Source organism: Schistocerca americana, chromosome 7, assembly GCF_021461395.2.
Source record: "Schistocerca americana isolate TAMUIC-IGC-003095 chromosome 7, iqSchAmer2.1, whole genome shotgun sequence".
NCBI classification, from domain to species: domain Eukaryota; kingdom Metazoa; phylum Arthropoda; class Insecta; order Orthoptera; family Acrididae; genus Schistocerca; species Schistocerca americana.
The window spans coordinates 84,712,179-84,732,897 of record NC_060125.1 but is presented as its reverse complement, the minus strand read 5'-3'; the positions used below and the strand labels follow the sequence as shown (position 1 = coordinate 84,732,897).

The 20,719-nt window shown below is 40.4% G+C and overlaps 1 protein-coding gene across 5 annotated transcripts in view; it reads left to right on the top strand.

The window, feature by feature from the left end:
* LOC124622562 (homeodomain-interacting protein kinase 2-like) overlaps positions 1-20,719 on the top strand; it is a 210,431-nt gene that overhangs the window by 120,437 nt on the left and 69,275 nt on the right. For 4 of the 5 annotated variants that reach the window (XM_047148304.1, XM_047148305.1, XM_047148303.1 and 1 more), the window contains exons 15-17: positions 4,309-4,583; positions 16,071-16,183; positions 18,494-18,616. In XM_047148304.1, the coding sequence (XP_047004260.1) occupies positions 4,309-4,583; positions 16,071-16,183; positions 18,494-18,616 (511 nt within the window). The remainder of the gene's footprint in view (positions 1-4,308; positions 4,584-16,070; positions 16,184-18,493; positions 18,617-20,719) is intronic. The other variant, XM_047148306.1, reaches the window with a different exon arrangement.

The window sequence follows — 20,719 nt, the reverse complement described above, 5'->3', positions numbered from 1 at the left end:
CTGTCCTGGGTGGTACTGGGTTACAAGGGGAAGGGAATGCTCCTCAGTGGCCGGACGGTGGGACATTGAGTGGTGGTGAATGACTGGAAACATAAGGACGAGAGATCTGTTTTCTTTCAAGGTTGGGAGGGTAGTTACAGTCTGTAAAGGCCTTAATTATACCCTCGGTATATTTCGAGAGGAATTGCTCGTCACTGCAGATGCAACGGCCACGGGTGGCTAGACTGTGTGGAAGGGACTTCTTTGTATGGAAAGGGTGGCAGCTATTGAAGTGGAGGTATTGCTGGTGATTGGTAGGTTTGATATGGACAGAAGTACGATCTACCCATCCTTGAGGTCGTGGTCAACATCAAGGAAGGTGGCTTGTTGTGTTTAGTAGGACCAGGTGAAGCAAATTGAGGGGAAAATGTTGTCTCGAGGAATGTGGAAGGGGTGTCCTCACCCTCAGTCCAGATAACAAAGATGAGATCAGTAAATCTGAACCAAGTTAGGGGTTTTATGTTTTGGGTATTTAGGAAGGATTCCTCTTGGTGGCCCATGAACAGGTTGGCATAGGATGGTGCCATGTGGGCACCCATAACTGTGCCCCGGATGGGTATCACTGTGCTGCATTCTGTGTGGGCATGACAACCAACACGCTGTCTGTCCACTGACAAACTGTGGTCAAGAAACAAGTGGACCACCCTGTTGCTGAGCACACTGCCCATCGTAACGTACTTCATTTCAATGACTGCTTCAGAACCTGTGCCATCTAGTTCCTTCCCATCAACACCACCTTTTCTGAACTACACAGATGGGAACTATCCCTGCAGTATATCCGAAGTATCCGTAACCCTCCTGGCCTCAGCCTTTGTTAGTCATTGTCCTTACCCACCCATTTTCGACAAAGGCCTCATTGGCTGAAAGCTCATTTTGTGACAGTCTTTTTTGTTGTGCCTATCTGCTACTCAGCCTCTCTGCTATGAGATGAGAATCAATTTTCCTTTTCATAATATTGTTACCTTACATCTTGGATTTTCCATTATTTAATTTGTTTCAACTTTATCAATGTTAAAGTCCAACTCTGTGTGACAAAAGCTGTCAAAAGTACTCGCCATAACTGCTAATACATTTACCCCATTGTGAGACTAGACGGTCAGTGCCTCCATGGAAAAATGTTTGCGGTTGTCTATGGAACCATGATTGTACCAGGCATGCACTTCATGTGAAGCAAATCAGCAGCCATGAATGTCTTCCTTCAGGGCTCCAAAAATATGGAAATGCCATGGAGAGTGACCAGGGATGTGTGGAAGATGTGTTAGGGCTTCTCAGAAAAACTTCTGCAGTGTATTCAGTACAACCTTGGCAGCATATATTCCCTAAATCACTTAAAGCAAATGCTGGCATGGCTCCCTTGTAAGGTTTGGCCACTTTTTTTCTCCCCCTAACCCGAGGTTCTGCTCTGTTTTTAATGACCTCATTGTTAACTGGACATTTAACACTAATATCCTGCTCCTCCTTGGCAACATGTGGGTGAGTAGATGAAGGTGTGCACACCTGGATACAGTCATGTTTCTGTTGGCAGTCGCAAACATTTTTCCATGAAGACATTGACCATTTTGTCTCACAGTGGGATAAATGTGTTACCAGTTATAATTATTACTTATTAAATAATAAACAATAAACAGTTTACTTACTTTTTTCAATCTCGTGTTTCCATTTGAGTGTCCTTTACAGGGTTATTACAAATGATTGAAGCGATTTCACAACTCTACAATAACTTTATTATTTGAGATATTTTCACAATGCTTTGCACACACATACAAAAACTCAAAAAGTTTTTTTAGGCATTCACAAATGTTCGATATGTGCCCCTTTAGTGATTCGGGAGACATCAAGCCGATAATCAAGTTCCTCCCACACTCGGCGCAGCATATCCCCATCAATGAGTTCGAAAGCATCGTTGATGCGAGCTCGCAGTTCTGGCACGTTTCTTGGTAGAGGAGGTTTAAACACTGAATCTTTCAGATAACCCCACAGAAAGGAATCGCATGGGGTTAAGTCGGGAGAGCGTGGAGGCCATGACATGAATTGCTGATCATGATCTCCACCACGACCGATCCATCGGTTTTCCAATCTCCTGTTGAAGAAATGCCGAACATCATGATGGAAGTGCGGTGGAGCACCATCCTTTTGAAAGATGAAGTCGGCGCTGTCGGTCTCCAGTTGTGGCATGAGCCAATTTCCGCGGGTACGCGTGAAACTTGCCCGCACGCGTTCAACCGTTTCTTCGCTCACTGCAGGCCGACCCGTTGGTTTCCCCTTACAGAGGCATCCAGAAGCTTTAAACTGCGCGTACCATCGCCGAATGGAGTTAGCAGTTGGTGGATCTTTGTTGAACTTCGTCCTGAAGTGTCGTTGCACTGTTATGACTGAGTGATGTGAGTGCATTTCAAGCACGACATACGCTTTCTCGGCTTCTGTCGCCATTTTGTCTCACTGCGCTCTCGAGCACTCTGGCGGCAGAAACCTGAAGTGTGGCTTCAGCCGAACAAAACTTTATGAGTTTTTCTACGTATCTGTAGTGTGTCGTAACCATATGTCAATGAATGGAGCTACAGTGAATTTATGAAATCGGTTCAATCATTTGTAATAGCCCTGTATATTATCCACACCATTGTCTGCCCTGTTACACAGATCCCTAAACATGAACATTTTGTCTGAATTTTTCTCTCATAAAAGAACATCCAAATTTCATGGTTGCACTGTTATGTATTTTAAATGTACATTGTCACCTGTAAAGCTTAAATATGTCGGAAGGATGTTCTGTTGTCTTTTTCATTGGCACCAGTCTGCCTCCGTAGCGTAGCGTTACCACCTACCACGCAGGGGGCCCAGGTTCGATTCCCTGCAGGGGCTGGGTGTTGTGAGTCAATGATGATGAAAGACACACACAAGTCACCGAAGTGGTGTCAACCAACAAGGACTTGCAATACGATGGCCGAATTCCCCCGAATGGGGCCTCCTGGCCAACAATGCCATACGATCATTTCGTTTCACAAAAAAGATAGTACATTGTTATGCCTAATACATTGTGGGAAAATCATTGCCATTCAAAACAGGTTCCAATTGTAATTGATAGGTACTGGCTCCTTTATGGTTTTCAGGGGAATGTTAAACTGTTGTTCTTGCAAAATGATGGCAAGTTCGGGTAATGACAGAGGTGGATGGCGATCATACACCCTTCTCTCCAAAGTAGACCAGAAAGGCTCAATAATATTGAGATCTGATTATTGTGGTGGCCAGGAGAGTGCGACAGTTCGTCCTTGTGCTCACAAAACCAGTCCTGGATTATGTTGGCCGTGTTGACAGAGACTCTGTCGCCTGGGAACACAGAATTACATTGGGGAACAAACACTTTGCAAAGTAACCATGGGGCCCATGGAATACCACAATATGGCTGCCCAAATCATCACTGAAGAAATCCTGCCATGTGTCATTCTTGCGACATAAATTCTGCGAGAAGCTGTTCTTGTTATGGGCTTTTTCATTACTGATGAGTGGTTGTGGAGTTCCAGCTCACCCTGCAATTCCCTGCTTAAGGAGCTCCCTTAGTGTTGTTTTGGTGCTGACATTGTTTGCAAATGCGACATTAAGTTCTGCAGTGACTTTTGCAGCTGCATTCCTCTTATTTTTCATCATAATCTTCTTCAGTGACGGTCCATCATTATCATTCATCTCTCTTTCATCTGTGTTACGGTTTAGCATATGATGTTTTTCCACTTTCCCTGTATGATGTTGTATAAATCTTCGATATGGTGCCTCTTGGAACACCGAACATTTCGGCTGTCTGTGTTGTTGAAGCATCCACCACACTGAGGTCTGGTGTAATGCATTCACAACTACATGGAACACTGTTCTGAGCATGACTGACACTTTCAACGTATTAAGGACATAGCGTAGGTGCATTTATGGTCAACAGTGCAGCCTGCGACCTGAGGTAGCATCTGCATTTGTGTTCAAGCACACATTTTTCATGGTGTCCCCCTGTACAATCTGTATCCATTAGAAACTGGAAATGAAGGAAATGATTTTTCTAACACGAGTAAAAATATATTATTTCTGTAAGTTCAAAACACTAAATTTGTGTGAAAATCCAGTTCAGATACAAAAGTGGGAGTTTTTGTGTGTTGTAGTGTTTCCTAGATTTTTACTTACTGTTGTCTTGTTTTATAGGTGAAAGTGAATAGTTTCTTTCCTGTTCAAAAATAGCATATCTATAGTACATGTAATGCCTTTATTTAAGTTTAGATGTCAACTTTCTTGCAGACGCAAATGTTTATGCTGGAAGTGTGTCGAGTAGCAACAGTGGAAGGCGCAGGCATTCGCCAAATTCAATTGCCACTTCATGGCAGCAGCAGCAGCAGCAGCAACAACAACAACAACAACAACAGCAGCAACAACAACAACAGCAGCAGCAGCAGCAGCAGCAGCAGCAACAACAACAACAGCAACAGCAGCAGCAGCAACCGCAGCAGCAGCCACAGCCATCTTCAGGAAAACTGGAGGCACACGCTCAACATACATTGCAACATGCCTCACAGGTGAGGAGAAGGTGCATGGCAGGATAAAGCAATGTGCCTGGTGAAGCAAGATACCTGATAGCCAGCAGCGCAATTGCTAGTTTTCAGCCGTGAAGTCCAAAAAGGTGGCTACAGTATTGTGATTGTTGGTAAAATATCAATTTCTCTTTATGCATGTGCATACCTCCCTCCACCCCCCCCCCCCCCCCCCAACACACACACACACACACACACACACACACACACACACACACACACACACACAAAAATCAATTTTGAAAATTATTGTTTCTGCTTAAAATTTATTTTATTATTTATAGTTTAGAATATTACTGTGCGTATTTGTATTTGAAGATAAGTAATACTCACAATTGTTGTCATATTGATACAATAATTTTTAAGTAGCAGCAGCTTCTCAACACTCAAATGGAACAACATAGTCCATAAATATTACATATGAAATAACAGAGGAAGATGCTTTTTAATTTCCTTGTGAAAGAACAGAAATACCTAGATTACTATAACCATATTGATATTCTGGCATCACTATCTTCATTGATAGTGTCATCATATCATCATCATCATCATCATCATCATCATCTTTTAAAAAAGCTACTGTATTTGTCATGTTTGTTCTCTTACACCTTTCTTCTTCAATGTGTTCGTAACTGATATTTCATGACAGCCAAGTAGCAAACCAGTTTTTAGTATATCAGAATTCTTTCTTTGTGCCAATTGGCAGGTGTTTATTTCTTTTTTTCTTTAATAAATTGAAAAATCAGTGTAGCACAGGACACAAACCATTTATGGAAAATAAGTAGTCATCAGTCCCTCACTGCTGGCAAGCTCTTTGTCCCACGACTTTTTTCATCTACGCACTAGGACACATTTTCAGCAATCTATATTACATTTTCTGGATTTGCTGTGAGCACCTCATGAAGGGAATAACTCTCCACACCATAGTGCTTCAGCATTCCGTTAATATGTTTCTGTATCAAAATCTTTTCCAGTTCAAGCCAGTTCACTTAAAACTAAGGAAAGGCTTCTCGTACTGTCTGCAAACAAGTCCCATTCCAAAAGTGGAACAATTGGGGAGAAGAGGAGCTTGTGGCACAACTTGACTAGAAGAAGGGATCAGTTGGTAGGACATGTTCTGAGGCATCAAGGGATCACCAATTTAGTATTGGAGGGTAAAAATTAAAATGGAGACCAAGAGATGAATACACTAAGCAGATTCAGAAGGATGTGGGCTGCAGTAGGTACTGGAAGATGAAGAAGCTTGCACAGGATAGAGTAGCATGGAGAGCTGCATCAAACCAGTCTCAGGACTGAAGACCGCAACAACAACACCAACAACATTATCAAACTGTAGACAGGTAGGGGAATGTTCGCAACCAAATTGAACAAGAAATCTTACGGTACAGTGATGAGAACAAGCCGATGCAAATTGCCAAATAATCCAGTGTACTTTATTTGATCTGTTAACCTTCTTCCTTCAACCATCCCACAAGGAAAACATCACACATCGTATGATTTGGGCTCTGTGGTGGCCACTCATGAGGACAAAGGACACCCAACAAACATTCTGGAAAATGATACTTGTGGCATTTGTGTACACTAATTGCAGAATGTGACGGGGCATCATCTCGCATAAAGATGATGAAGTTGTCAGTACGGTTGTATGTGGCCACAGTTGGCGAGATCCGATTTTCTGGCGCGACTGTGTACCAGTCAGATTAAATTATGTTCTGAAGAAGGAATGGACCGACACTTTTTTATGGCACACTGTACCACACTGTTACCTTGGAGTAGAGTTGCATTATTTCAGCAGTGACATTTGGAGAATTTTTTGCTTAGTAGTGGGACTTATTGTGGTTTGCAAACTCTCCCACATGTAACACAGCTTCTTCATTCCAGATTATGTTAAAAACAAATGGAGGAAGGCTCCGAATCAGCCCACCGAGATTTCTCTGTACTACATTCAACTGTCAGTCTTCTGCTGGCAGTAATGCAACTTTCACGAATGAAATTCCAATTTCTTTTTTAAGACAATTCAGTTCGTGTGCCACATTTCAAGGTGTACTAGGCGTGTTGATTTCTCGTCAGGTCAACATTTTCTGCACCAATCGCACATTTTCCTGTGGCATGGATATCCTGGGATGACAGCTTCTTACATCATCTACCACAGCTCTCATAGTCTTCATTTATTGTGGCAGTTCTTGATGGTCCTTGAATGCAAAGTGGTGCAAGGCACATGCTCAATCCTCCATCTCTATACCATTAACAAACAGCATCACATTTCATTTCGAGGTGTCACTTGAGCCTGCTGGTGCACTAATGGACATAAATTCATGAGGATAGGTTTCAATCACTGCTAGAAACACAGTTGTTTTTAAACAATTACTGTATTTACCTGAAGGTAAGATGACACTGATTGTGAGGTCACACCCCCCCCCCCCCTTTTTTTTTTAGGAGGCTTCTTTGAGAAATATTTATTTTTAACATATTCTGACAAATTAAAATTGTCAACTTTTATTGACAAAGTAGCTGCCTAAAAAGTTAACATTATACCTATTCTAAATTTATGTCATTTATTGATTGTCTACAGTTTGATAATGTTGTTGTTGTTGTTGTTGTTGTGGTCTTCAGTCCTGAGACTGGTTTGATGCAGCTCTCCATGCTACTCTATCCTGTGCAAGCTTCTTCATCTTCAAGTACCTACTGCAGCCTACATCCTTCTGAATCTACTTAGTGTATTCATCTCTTGGTCTCCCGCTACAATTTTTACCCTCCAATACTAAACTTGTGATCCCTCGATGTCTCAGAACATGTCCTACCAACCGATCCCTTCTTGTAGTCAAGTTGTGCCACAAGCTCCTCTTCTCCTCAATTCTATTTAATACCTCCTCATTATTTATGTGATCTACCCGTCTAATCTTCAGCATTCTTCTGTAGCATCACATTTCGAAAGCTTCTATTCTCTTCTTGTCTAAGCTATTTATCATCCACGTTTCGCTTCCATACATGGCTACACTGCATACAAATACTTTCAGAAACGACTTCCTGACATTTAAATCAATACTCAATGTTAACAAATTTCTCTTCTTCAGAAACGCTTTCCTTGCCATTGGCGGTCTACATTTATATCCTCTCTACTTCGACCATCATCAGTTATTTTGCTCCCCAAATAGCAAAATTCCTTAACTACTTTAAGTGTCCCATTTCATAATCTAATTCCCACAGCATCACCCGGCTTAATTCGACTACAATCCATTATCCTCGTTTTGCTTTTGTTGATGTTATCCTCCGTTCATTACACTGTCCATTCCGTTCAACTGCTCTTCCAAGTCCTTTGCTGTCTCTGACAGAATTACAATGTCATCGGTGAACCGCAAAGTTTTAATTTCTTCTCCATGGATATTAATACCTACTTCGAACTTTTCTTTTGTTTCCTTTATTGCTTGCTCAATATACAGATTGAATAACATCGGGGATAGGCTACAACCCTGTCTCTCTCCCTTCCCAACCACTGTTTCCCTTTCATGCACCTCGACTCATAACTGCCGTCTGGTTTCTGTACAAATTAAAAATAGCCTTTCGCTCCCTGTGTTTTACCCCTGCCACCTTCAGAATTTGAAAGAGAGTATTCCAGTCAAGATTGTCAAAAGCCTTCTCTAAGTCTACAAATGCTAGAAATGTAGGTTTGCCTTTCCTTAATCTTTCTTCTAAGATGAGTTGTAGGGTCAGTATTGCCTCACGTGTTCCAACATTTCTACGGAATCCAAACTGATCTTCCCCAAGGTTTTTCCATTCATCTGTAAAGAATTCGCGTTAGTGTTTTGCAGCTGTGACTTATTAAACTGATAGTTCGGTAATTTTCACATCTGTCTTTCTTTGAGATTGGAATTATTATATTCTTCTTGAAGCCTGAGGGAATTTCGCCTGTCTCATACATCTTACTCACCAGATGGTAGAGTTTTGTCAGGACTGGCTCTCCCAAGGCTGTCAGTAGTTCTAATGGAATGTTGTCTACTCCGGGGGCCTTGTTTCGACTCAGGTCTTTCAGTGCTCTGTCAAACTCTTCACACAGTATCATATCTCCCATTTCATCTTCATCTACATCTACATCCTCTTCCATTTCCATAATATTGTCCTCAAGTACATCGCCCTCTATATACTCCTTCCACCTTTCTGCTTTCCTTTCTTTCCTTAGAACTGGGTTTCCTTCATAGCTCTTGATATTCTTGCAAGAGGTTCTCCTTTCTCCAAAGGTCTCTTTAATTTTCCTGTAGGCAGTATTTGTCTCACCCCTAGTGAGATAAGCCTCTACATCCTTACATTTGTCCTCTAGTCATCCCTGCTTAGCCATGTTGCATTTCCTGTCGATCTCATTTTTGAGACGTTTGTATTCCTTTTTGCCTGCTTCATTTACTGCATTTTTATATTTTCTTCTTTCGTCAATTAAATTCAATATTTCTTCTGTTACCCAAGGGTTTCTACTAGTCCTCGTCTTTCTACCTATTTGATCCCCTGCTGCCTTCACTATTTCATCCCTCAAAGGTACCCATTCTTCTTCTACTGTATTTCCTTCCCCCATTCCTGTCAATTGTTCCCTTATGCTCTCCCTGAAACTCTGTACAACCTCTGATTTAGTCAGTTTATCCAGGTCCCATCTCCTTAAATTCCCACCTTTTTCCAGTTTCTTCAGTTTTAATCTACAAATCATAACCAATAGATTGTGGTCAGAGTCCACATCTGCCCCTGGAAATGTCTTACAATTTAAAACCTGGTTCCTAAATCTGTCTTACCATTATATAATCTATCTGATACCTTCTAGTATCTCCAGGATTCTTTTATGTATACAACCTTCTTTCATGATTCTTGAACCAAGTGTTAGCTATGATTAAGTTATGCTCTGTGCAAAATTCTACCAGACGGCTTCCTCTTTCATTTCCTAGCTCCAATCCATATTCACCTACTATGTTTCCTTCTCTCCCTTTTCCTACTCTTGAATTCCAGTCACCCATGACTATTAAATTTTCGTCTCCCTTCACTACCTAAATAATTTCTTTTATCTCATCATACATTTGATCAATCTCTTCGTCATCTGCAGAGCTAGTTGACATATAAACTTGTACTTCTGTAGTAGGCGTGGGCTTCATGTCTATCTTGGCAACAATAATGCGTTCACTATGCTGTTTGAGGTAGCTTACCCGTACTCCCATTTTTTTATTCATTATTAAACCTACTTCTGCATTACCCCTATTTGATTTTGTGTTTATAACCCTGTATTCACCTGACCAAAAGTCTTGTTCCTCCTGCCACAGAACTTCACTAATTCCCACTTAACCTATCCATTTCCCTTTTTAAATTTTCTAACCTACCTGTCCGATTAAGGGATCTGACATTCCACGCTCCGATCTGTAGAACGCCAGTTTTCTTTCTCCTGATAACAACGTCGTCTTGAGTAGTGCCCGCCCTGAGATCCGAATGAGGGACTATTTTACTTCCGGAATATTTTACTCAAGAGGATGCCATCATCATTTAATCATACAGTAAAGCTGCTTGCCCTCGGGAAAAATTATGGCTGTAGTTTCCCCTTGCTTTCAGGTGTTCACAGTACCAGAACAGCAAGGCCATTTTGATTAGTGTTACAAGGCCAGTTCAGTCAATCATCCAGACTGTTGACCCGGCAACTACTGAAAAGGCTAGTGCCCCTCTTCAGGAACCACATGTTTGTCTGGACTCTCAACAGATACCCCTCCGTTGTGGTTGCACCTACGGTACGGCTACGGCTATCTGTATCGTTGAGGCTCGCAAGCCTTCCCACCAACGGCAAGGTCCATGGTTCATGAGGGGGGATTTTGATAATACAAGGAGAAGTTTGAAAATACAAGGAGAAATAAAATAAACAAAGAAAAGTGGTTTACATTAATTTGTCGGCCATTTTCTTTTCTATGTTTTTCGCATACTTACTCTGCAGTCTGTGGTATCACTATTTTTAATAATCATCATCATCCAAATAGCGCAGCTGTGAAATTTATGTCTTCATTGTCACAAATATAAGGGTGTATTTTCCAGATATACTGCGATATCTGAAGTTGTGCTTACTAAGGAACCTGAGAAACAGCTCGATTCATCCCAGTACAGAGCAGATTTCACTTCTGTACTGATGTGAGAATATTACAATGCCTCACGCTTCGAAACATGTTGTCTGCTTGCCGCTCTCTCATTGGTTGCTGAGAACCAGCAGCTGAAACACCCCCCTTTTCATTCCCGTCATACATCACAGTGAGCTTCGACAACATAGCACTAAACACATAGGTATGACACAGGCAAACTCATAAGTGCGACACTAGCCTCCAGCTAGTCTTTTACTGTCTACTGCAGAAATGAATACTGTTATTGAATATTTGTCCAATTTTAGAGTCAGTTCAATACTGACTAAAAATGGATTCAGGCAAATTGCAGTTTGAATGTGGTAGATGTTCCTAAAAAGCCAAAGTGTGGCAACATGACATAATTTTTTGCTCCCCTCCACGCACTCATTTACTTTCCTGTGAAGCTGCTACCAGTGTTTTCCCTCCAGTCCTTCTGGAGTGCTGTGCATGAGCAACTGTGAAACGTGGGCATCAGTATCTTGTAGGGTGCAGGTAATATGTGACAGCAGTTAATACATAAATAAAATATTGAAAACTTCATTCGTCTTGCGATCTCCTGGTGACTGTTGGTACTACCTCCATGATGGGTGTTCCCGCTGTGTTTTATTCTCGCAGCAATTACTATGTAATGTGATTTATTTCGTTTTTTAGACACTTTATTATGGATTAATTTTCCTTCTTGTTTCATCTGAATGTCACCATAATGTTCTAAAGACAATCAAAAGCTGGCAATGTTTATACCCTGCATTCTAAAACATGAACAGCAACAAAATTTCTCATTTGCAACACACTTAGTAAATCATTACGGTCTTAAATAATCAAATAAAATGCTGATCTTGGTACAGAATTAAGTAAGGTTTTTTTTGAAGGACAGCATTTCCACTTTCAAATGTTACCTATACTTAAAGAGCAGTATTAATGTTTATGCGTGGTATCTGCACATGTATGAGAATTTTTATTGCAAACCTGTTCAAGTACAATAAGAGTTTGTAAGAAGATAGAATTTAGTGCTTCACAAAATCATCAAATTTTAAGCAGAGTAATAGATTGTAATAGTGGCTAGTTCATAGTTCCTCATGTATCCACTGCACTAGCATTGCACGAGTCAAATGTTGCGCGATTGTTTGAGCAACATCGATATTGTATTGAACACTTCAGCGTATTGGGAAATCTGTTCGAATGTGAGTATTGTTTGCTCAGCCCTTCCGAATCCTTCAAAATAAATCTGCATGTGACCTCGATATCCAAAGCTTTGTCTGTAAATGTAAGATGACACCTACATTCTCTATTAAACAACGTAAAAATATTACCATCAGCACCAATAATGTGCGAATGTAAGATGATCTTGTCTTTTTCGAGTGATGGGTTTGAGAAAAAAAGCTTCATCTTACAATTGGATAAATATGGTGTATTAACATTTACTGAAGTTATAACATATTTACAATAGGCACCTATTTCCTGCCCATCTTGTATATTCTGCACAATTGTATGTCTATCAAAACTCTGAAAATGTCACATGAATGGAGCTGAATTTTGTGTCTTTTTTCCACATTTGTCACTCTTCAATGGCACTGTTGGCACATCCAATACTTCTGGCACTTGTGTCTATTGCTTTAGTGACTGCTATCAAAGAAATGCTATTTTCCCTTTCAAAATAAACTCGCATTCTGTATTTAAATTCTTGTAATTGACCTTTCAGCATAGCTTCTGTCTAGACCTAACTTCCCTGCACTACAGGGAGCAGTTCCACAATAAACATTAAGAAAACTTCCTATAGAATCATTTGAATTACATGCATGCAGAAATTTCAAAGAGATCACACAGCAACATTGACAAAATAACCATGGTCTACATCTATGTATTTATCTGCAAACCATTGTGTAAAGAATGGCAGAGGGTACTTTGCAATGTACCACTATAAGATTTCTTTCTGTTCCAACTGAATATAGAGCAAGCAAAGAAAACTTATGTATGTGCTATAATTAATCTAATAAAGGTCCTTATGGAAGCGATATGTAGAGCTATGACACCAAGTGAAGTGGTGCAGTGGTAAAACATTGTACTTGCATTCTGGAGGATGGGATTCATGTCTGTTAAATATTCCATTTTGCATTAAAACACAGAGTTAGTGACATAAAAAATTTAAACAAAATTGAATTATGTGGTTGCTCATGGCAGAGAGGCATGTAGAGGCTATGCCAAGTCTGTTTTAACTAATGTGAATATACTCTGGCTGAATGGGCTGTTGTTGACATGAAATGTTTCTTATGTCTGTGACTTTGCCACAGTATCGTATCTGAATCACAACTTTCATATTGTCAGTGACGTGACATACTCTCATTAACAGTTCGGTTGAAGACATTCATTAAAAGTTCGGCTATGTGTATCTAAAATCATAAAATTTGTAAGTTGTTTCCTTGTAGAGCAAACTGTCCCGTGGGATGAGCATCCACAGCGTGTCTGCCTGTCATGTAGGTTGATTTCACTGTCTTAGTGCCTCATTCTGTTACATGCACCCGGCATCCCTCACCAATATTTAAATAACTTCAATGTGACACTTCAAGAAAGGGACGTGCTGATTACCATATTCACATCTGATAAAAGTAAAGCATTAAACAATGACAAATCCAGGCAAGTAAAACACTGTGGATTAGGATAGAATGCTACTGGCCGCATAGAGGTGGCATTGAGATGCAGGCAAGCACATTTAAAAATAGACTGTTGGTTAAGCTATTTTACTAAGTCTCTGTTAGACATAGAAAATCACTGCAGTATATGGGAAGTGTGTTGTCATCGGAAGAATCCAGATGGTACAGGATGTGAAACAGCCATTGAAGTTAAGCACACTGCACTGCACTGGAAGCTCAGCAACTGGGTGGTCCAACTTGTCTCTTGACCACATTCTGTCATGGCCATTTGTGCAGACACACACTAATTAATGGTCATGCCCATTTAGAACACTGTACAGTGGCTGCATCTAAGTAGGTGGACCACATGGTTGCTTTCACAGGTAGCCATGTCTTTTAAGGGATAGGAGATGCTTTTGACTGGAGGAGTAGGTGCTGGTGGGAGGATGTGTGGGGTGGCCTTGTATCTAGATCTCTGGACTGGGATATGAGTGATGGGACAAGGGGCTGGCAGCTGGGGGAGGAGTAAGAATGGACAGTGCTACTGCATAGGTTGGGTGGATGGCAGAATACCACTGTGGGAAATCCGGAGAGGCTATTTATCATTTACACACACACACACACACACACACACACACACACACACACACACACACAGATATATATGGGCAATCAAAAAGTTTCTTTTTGAGGGCTTTGCTGCAGTGTGCAATGTAGTGCCATTACAATGTGGGTATATAAACATAAACGTGTAGTCAAGGGATTATATGGTGTTCATGTCTTTCAGTGTGCATGTGGTAAATGCGGAAACGTAAACTAAGGCAATGTTATTACGAAATGCATCAGAACAAGGCCCTTGTGCTGTTATTCTGTTCTTGGATGCCGAAAGACAAACACTGGTAGACATCCATTGGATAATGAAGAGTGAGTGTGGGGCAGTATGTCTGTTGAAAACTGCTATTGTGAAATGGTGCATGGCAAGTGGTGCTGTTGTTTCCTGATAACACATGTCCCCATATCGAAAATGTCATCACTCAGAAGATATGCCAACTTAAGTGGGAGATACTCAATCACACCCTCCCCACCCTCACCCATAGTCCCTGATCTTTCCCCATGCAATTATCATGCCTTCTGCCCCTTAAAGAAGGCCTTGAAGGATCAACGATTCCTGTTGGATGAGGATGTGCGGCAGCCAGTTACGGACATCTTCACTTCATACAGTAGGAATGTGTTTTAAGAAATGTGTATGTTCAACCAGGTGCCCCGTTGGAATGATTGCCTCAATGCCCACAGCAATTTTGCCTGTTTGGCATACCAATTCTCAACTGTATGGCCTTCAAACAGAAACTTTTTGATCATCCCTTATACTGTCATAAAAGGGGCTTTCCCTGTGGCCAATCATTTGGTGTGTCAAGGTTGGTGGGTGACAATGTGCAGGAGCTCTTATTTTTGAGCAAGATGGAGAGAGAATTTTGGTTTGTGAAAGCCTTATCGAATCTTTCCATGTTTAGAAATGGATTGCTCGTTGCCGCTGATGCGACAACCATGGGTGGCTAGTCTGCATGGAAGGGATTTCTTTGTGTGGAGTGTGTGACAGTAGTTGAAATGGAGGTGTTACTGATGTTCAGTAGGTTAGATGTGGATGGAGGTTCTGGTGGAGCCATCCATGAGCTGGAGGTTGGCATTGAGCAAGGTGGCTCGTTGGTCTAAGGAGGACAAAGTGAACCAAATGCAGGAGAAGGTTGTGAAGTTCTAGAGGAATGTGGATGGTTTATCCTTACCCTTGGTCCAGATCATAAAGATCTCATCAATGAATCTGGAGCACATGAACGGTTTGGGTTTCTTGGTGCATAGGAAGGATTCTTATAGTTGGACCTTGGATAGGTTGGTTCCATGTGTGTACTCATGACTGTACTGTAGATTTGTTTGTAGCTGATGCCTTTAAAGGAGAAGTAATATGGGCGAGGATGTAGTTGGCCATGGTGACCGGAAAGGAGGTTGTAGGTTTGCATTCGGTGGGATGTTGGGGAAAGATAGTGTTCAGTAGTGATAAATTCATGAACATTGGGAATGGTAGTGTAGAGGGAGATGGCATTGGAAGTGATGAGCAGGGAACATGGTGGTAAAAGAACGAGAACTGTGCAGAGTTGGCAGAGGAAATGTTTGATGTCTTTTTTTGTAGGGGGTAGGTTATTAATAGTAGCCTGAGGGTGTTGATCTACTGGGGTAGAAATTCTTTGTGTGTGTGACCAGTATCTACTCAGAATTGGGCAACCTGCATGCTTGAGTTTACATATGTCGAAGGTTGGTCTTGTGTAGCAGTAGTAATGAGGTTCATAATGACAGTGGTGGACGTGTTGTCAGAGATAGGATTGTATAATTGGGACCAAGTTTTAGGTGGTAAATTGTGGTTCTTTCAGGGGATATGAGGTTGATTTCTTTGCTGTGGGTTTGGGGGATGATGATAATGAGGATGAGGAGGAGCAGGAGGAGGAGGAGGCAGAATTTCAGTTTATAAATTTTTGGAAAATTATCAGATGATTTGGAAGACACACACACACACACACACACACACACACACACACACACACACACACACCCCTCGCTTCCCTTCCTCATAATGTGCGAAAAGAAAACTAGGAAATCAACCTGGGTTTGTCATTAACACTTGCTTGTCATGGTGTTTTGGGATAAGCAGTGAACATTGTGATCTGTTTCAGGTGCAACAGGCAGTTTCTGGTAGACAGCAGACTATAACAATTCATGACACACCATCACCAGCTGTGTCTGTCATCACAATTTCTGACAGTGAAGATGAAGCAACTGGAAACTGGTAAGATAATTGTATTAACTTGTATGATTTTTCATAGGTTTTTGTATGTGGATGTTTTGTGTTGGATGGATGTCAGCAATATCCAGACTATCTATTCCTGTAATTTTTCAAGCTATCGTGTTGCATAGGATGCTCATTAACAGGGTATTATTTATCGCTGCAAGAGAATCTTTTGGTGGTTGTTTGTCTTTAATTAGCAGAGCAGTACAACTATAGCACACATCTCTACAGTCACAGAGGAAAGTTGCTTTACTGTATGTCGAATAGAACAGCCCCAGTTTATGCCTAGACTCCTGCTCCAGCTAGATGACATACAAGTAAGCAGTGCTTTTGGTATATTATTCCCAGTAACCCATATTTTAGTTCATTGTATGTTACATGTTGGTGCACTGGACAAGCATAATATGAGTTTTAAAATGTTGCATAGTGTCATGACTCCTTACTCCTAGGATCATGATATTTGGTGATGTTACACACACTGTTCTTCATCCACTAATTTGCATAGTGTAGCAACATTGTTTTCAGTGATCAGTGAAAGAGTCCACTGTAGTGAGAGTGCCCTTGAAGTTCCGTCGGTATTTCTTAGTATAGTAGTGTGGTGTGGACACTTCCTGAACTACGAAAGATGTTTCTACGGTCACCTCTCAAGAAAAACGTATCACAAAACTGCTTGTCCTTTTTTTATGTGCTGCAAATTTATAAGTGTAACAGATTGCATACTATGAGGGGATTGATATTACAGCTTGAATTACTGGGCGCAGTACAATGGGCAAATGGAAACAGATGTGTAAGTGGGTTGAGATGCGTTGAGTTGAAGGTCTGTGTTGCAATAGTTTCAGAGCATGCTTTGTAGTCTTTTTTAACACTCTAACTTCATTTGTCATAGAAATACATAATATTCTTTTAAATGTGAAGGAACAGTAGCAGAATCAGTGAAAACAAACCTTACAGTAAAACTATATTTAAATACAAAACAAGGAAAATCCATGTTGGAATGCTAGAGGAAATGCTGACTCCCAGACAGGCCCGACGAAAAGACTGCTATATATTTAAGCTTTTGTGGTTTTGTGTGTGTATGTTTTCTACTTTAGAAAAAGGACTTAAGGCTAAAAGCTTAAATATATACAGCAGTCTTTTTGTTGTACCCATCTGTTTTTGGCTCAATGTCTTCTCCGTATGTTGAGATTCAGTCTCTCATTTTCATGTTACATTTAAATACATGTATTTAAAAATTATATAGTTTGCCTCTTTCTTTTACATGGTTCCATTTTGCCTTTCATTACTGCAAATATTTGGTGTGGAAAATTCATTGCTGCAAATATTTGGTGTGGAAAATCACTCTCTCTCTCTCTCTCTCTCTCTCTCTCTCTCTCTCTCTCTCTCTCTCACACACACACACACACACACACACACACTCTGGAAAGGCGTATTTTGTACTGGGAAATACTCACGCTAAGACCTAATAGTTTTTGTAAACAGACTAAATGTAATATTGTTTTTAAAACAGACAACAAATAACACTTAATGTCATCAGGAATAAATGACAAAAATGCAGTCAAACCAAGGATCAAAGTTCAGTAGGCTGTGAGAAATTAGTTTTGTTATTGGGCAAGAGGCATATAACTGCTTGTAAAAATTATTGAAGACTCATGTATGTTCATTATTTTTGGCCTTTAAAACTTGATTATCAAAGTTCGAGAATAAGACTGTTATTTGTTTGGACAATACATTGTATTAACTTGCAACAACCAGCTGTCTTCTTCACTAACAAGGTATAATTACAAGGAGTAATCTTCAGGTTGAAGTGTCTGCCATTTATAATTTATATATAATTTTCTGTGGCAAATTAACACTTCTGTGCTATTAAGTTAAAATATTTTAAAGTTTTAGCATAACCTATTTGATTTTTCTTGTGGATATGTGATCAAATGTGAGTATTAAAAATCTAATCCTTACCATTGTAGTTGCAAAACATATTAGATGGAGTGTCTAATCATATCTTTCCGTCTCATGATGATGTTTCCATTATGAACTTGGGAATTGAATAGATTTTTCATATCTACATCCCCAAATGGCAATGATTACATTGAATTGACCTGAATCAGTTCAGTACTATTGCAGTTATCACTCTTGTAAGACATATGTTTTAATTCTCTGCAAGAAGTCTTAGGTGTGGCTATGAATTGTGCAGGTGGTACACCATTGCTGTATCTTTATTAAGAGCTTTATTTATACATCTTATTTTTCCCCCTTCATTCAAAACAAGAATAGAAAAGTTATTCTGAGGGTTGCTGGATTTGTTTTTGGTAGCTGTAAGGATAGGAACTGCGGTGCGTGTTGCGGTGGATCAGCCGGCCTGGGTGCATCTTGCCACATCAGCTCCAACTGTCCCTCAGTGTTGACTGTAGCCTCTCAAGATGAAGCATATCGCAGGTACCCATCCTAACACACATGCTGCTTCGAGGGTGCTGCTGTTACTGCTGAATATTGTTGCTGCATATTATCTAACCATCTGTTGTGTCCCATTTCCTGTAATTGTTACCATGTGTTGAAAGGTTGCAGGCAGCATGTTTCATCTAAGGAACCCTTATCATATTTGTTTTATGTTTTATAAGTGTTCACCCAGTAAAATATGGAAAGAATGATTTAGCTATTAAATATTATCTATGTCTTCCATTCCTCAAAAATTTTTGATTTCCTTGAGATGGAAGTCAAAAGTTAATGTACACCGTAAGAAGTAGCATGTTTCTGTATTGGGAGAATGTTACTTCACTGGGCCATCACATTTTTTTCTTACAGAAAATACAATAATTGTAAAGTTACACATATAAAGATTACATTTCAGGTGCAAAATGTAAAATTTTTGTTGTGTAATATTATATGTGCTTGACAAAACAAAAAGAATCATTCTTTCTTTATAGATTTATTTCTTCTTTCCTTTCTTTGATTTACTGTACTGTATCCTGGTGTTGGTCAGTCATAAACATTTCTTTAACTAAGTGCAATGTCTCCCACTTGCAAACCAATGTCCACATAAATATGCTTCATCAGCTGCAATTGCTTACAAAATTGGTGTCTTTTAAGTGTTGCATGTTTTGTGGGTTTCATATGATCAGTTTCCTTTTGTTGAGTTTGAAATTGTTGTACTAACACAGTATTGTTTAAGTGTGCAAGTTCTTTCTCATATTTCATATTACCTTCACAGATGTTGTAGATGACTGTATGCATGGTTTAATGCCCAGAATGTAATTTTTTACTAATATGTTACAGATATAGACATTCATAAGTTTATGTTCACAGGTGGTTTTTTTCTGCAATGTACATTATTTATCTGAATAACTAATGTTGTTACTTTACATTTAACCATAACACATTCATTACATGTGGTGTTCAACCAAAATGAGTGACCTTTATTTAGCTGAATAATTCAGCTACGCAGTACAAGTATTAAGTATGTAAGAGACCCCATGAAAACTCTAAATATGCTCATTTTTGCAGAATGTAATGTGAAATGGTTTTTAATGCATTGTGGACAGTCCAGTTACTTTTGTAGTATGTTTAATCATTCACTTATTCTTTTGATATGTTAACAGAAAATCATAGATACACTATGTGATCAAAAGCATCTGGACACTTTCCTGAAAATGACTTGTGGCGCTCTCCATCGGTAATGTTGGAATTCCATATGGTGTTGACCCACCCATAGCTTTGATGACAGCTTCCACTCTTGGAGGCATACATTCAGTCAGGTGCTGGAAGATTTCTTGGGGAATGGCAGAACGTTCTTCACGGAGTGTTGCACTGAGGAGAGGTATTGATGTCGGTTGGTGACGCCTGGCACGAAGTTGGCATTCTAAAACATCCCAAAGGTGTTCTATAGTATTCAGGTCAGGACTCTGTGCAGGCCAGTCCATTACGGGGATGTTATGGCCGTGAACTACTACGCTAGAGGCCATCATTATGAACAGGTGCTCGATCGTGTTGAAAGGTGCAATCCCCATCCCTGAATTGCTCTTCAGCAGTGGGAAGCAAGAAGGTGCTTGAAATGTCAGTGTAGGTCTGTACTGTAATAGTGCCATGCAAAACAACAAGGGGTGCAAGCCCCCTCCATGAAAAACACGACCACACCATAACACCACCGCCTCCAAATTTTACTGTTGGCACTACATACACTGGCAGATGACGTTCACTGGGCATTCGCCATACCCACACCCTGCCATCGGATCGCCACATTGTGTACCGTGATTTGTCACTCCACACGACTTTTTTCCACTGTTCAGTCGTCCAATGATTACACCTCTAACCGAGGCACTGTTTGCATTTACCAGCGTGATGTGTGGCTTATGAGCAACTGATTGACCATGAAATCCAAGTTTTCCCACCTCCCACCCAACTGTCATAGTACTTGCAGTGGATCCTGATGCAGTTTCGAATTCTTGTGTGATGGGCAGGATAGATGTCTGCTTATCACACATTACGACCCTCTTCAACTGTCGGCGGTCTCTGTCAGTCAACAGATGAGGCCGGCCTGTACGC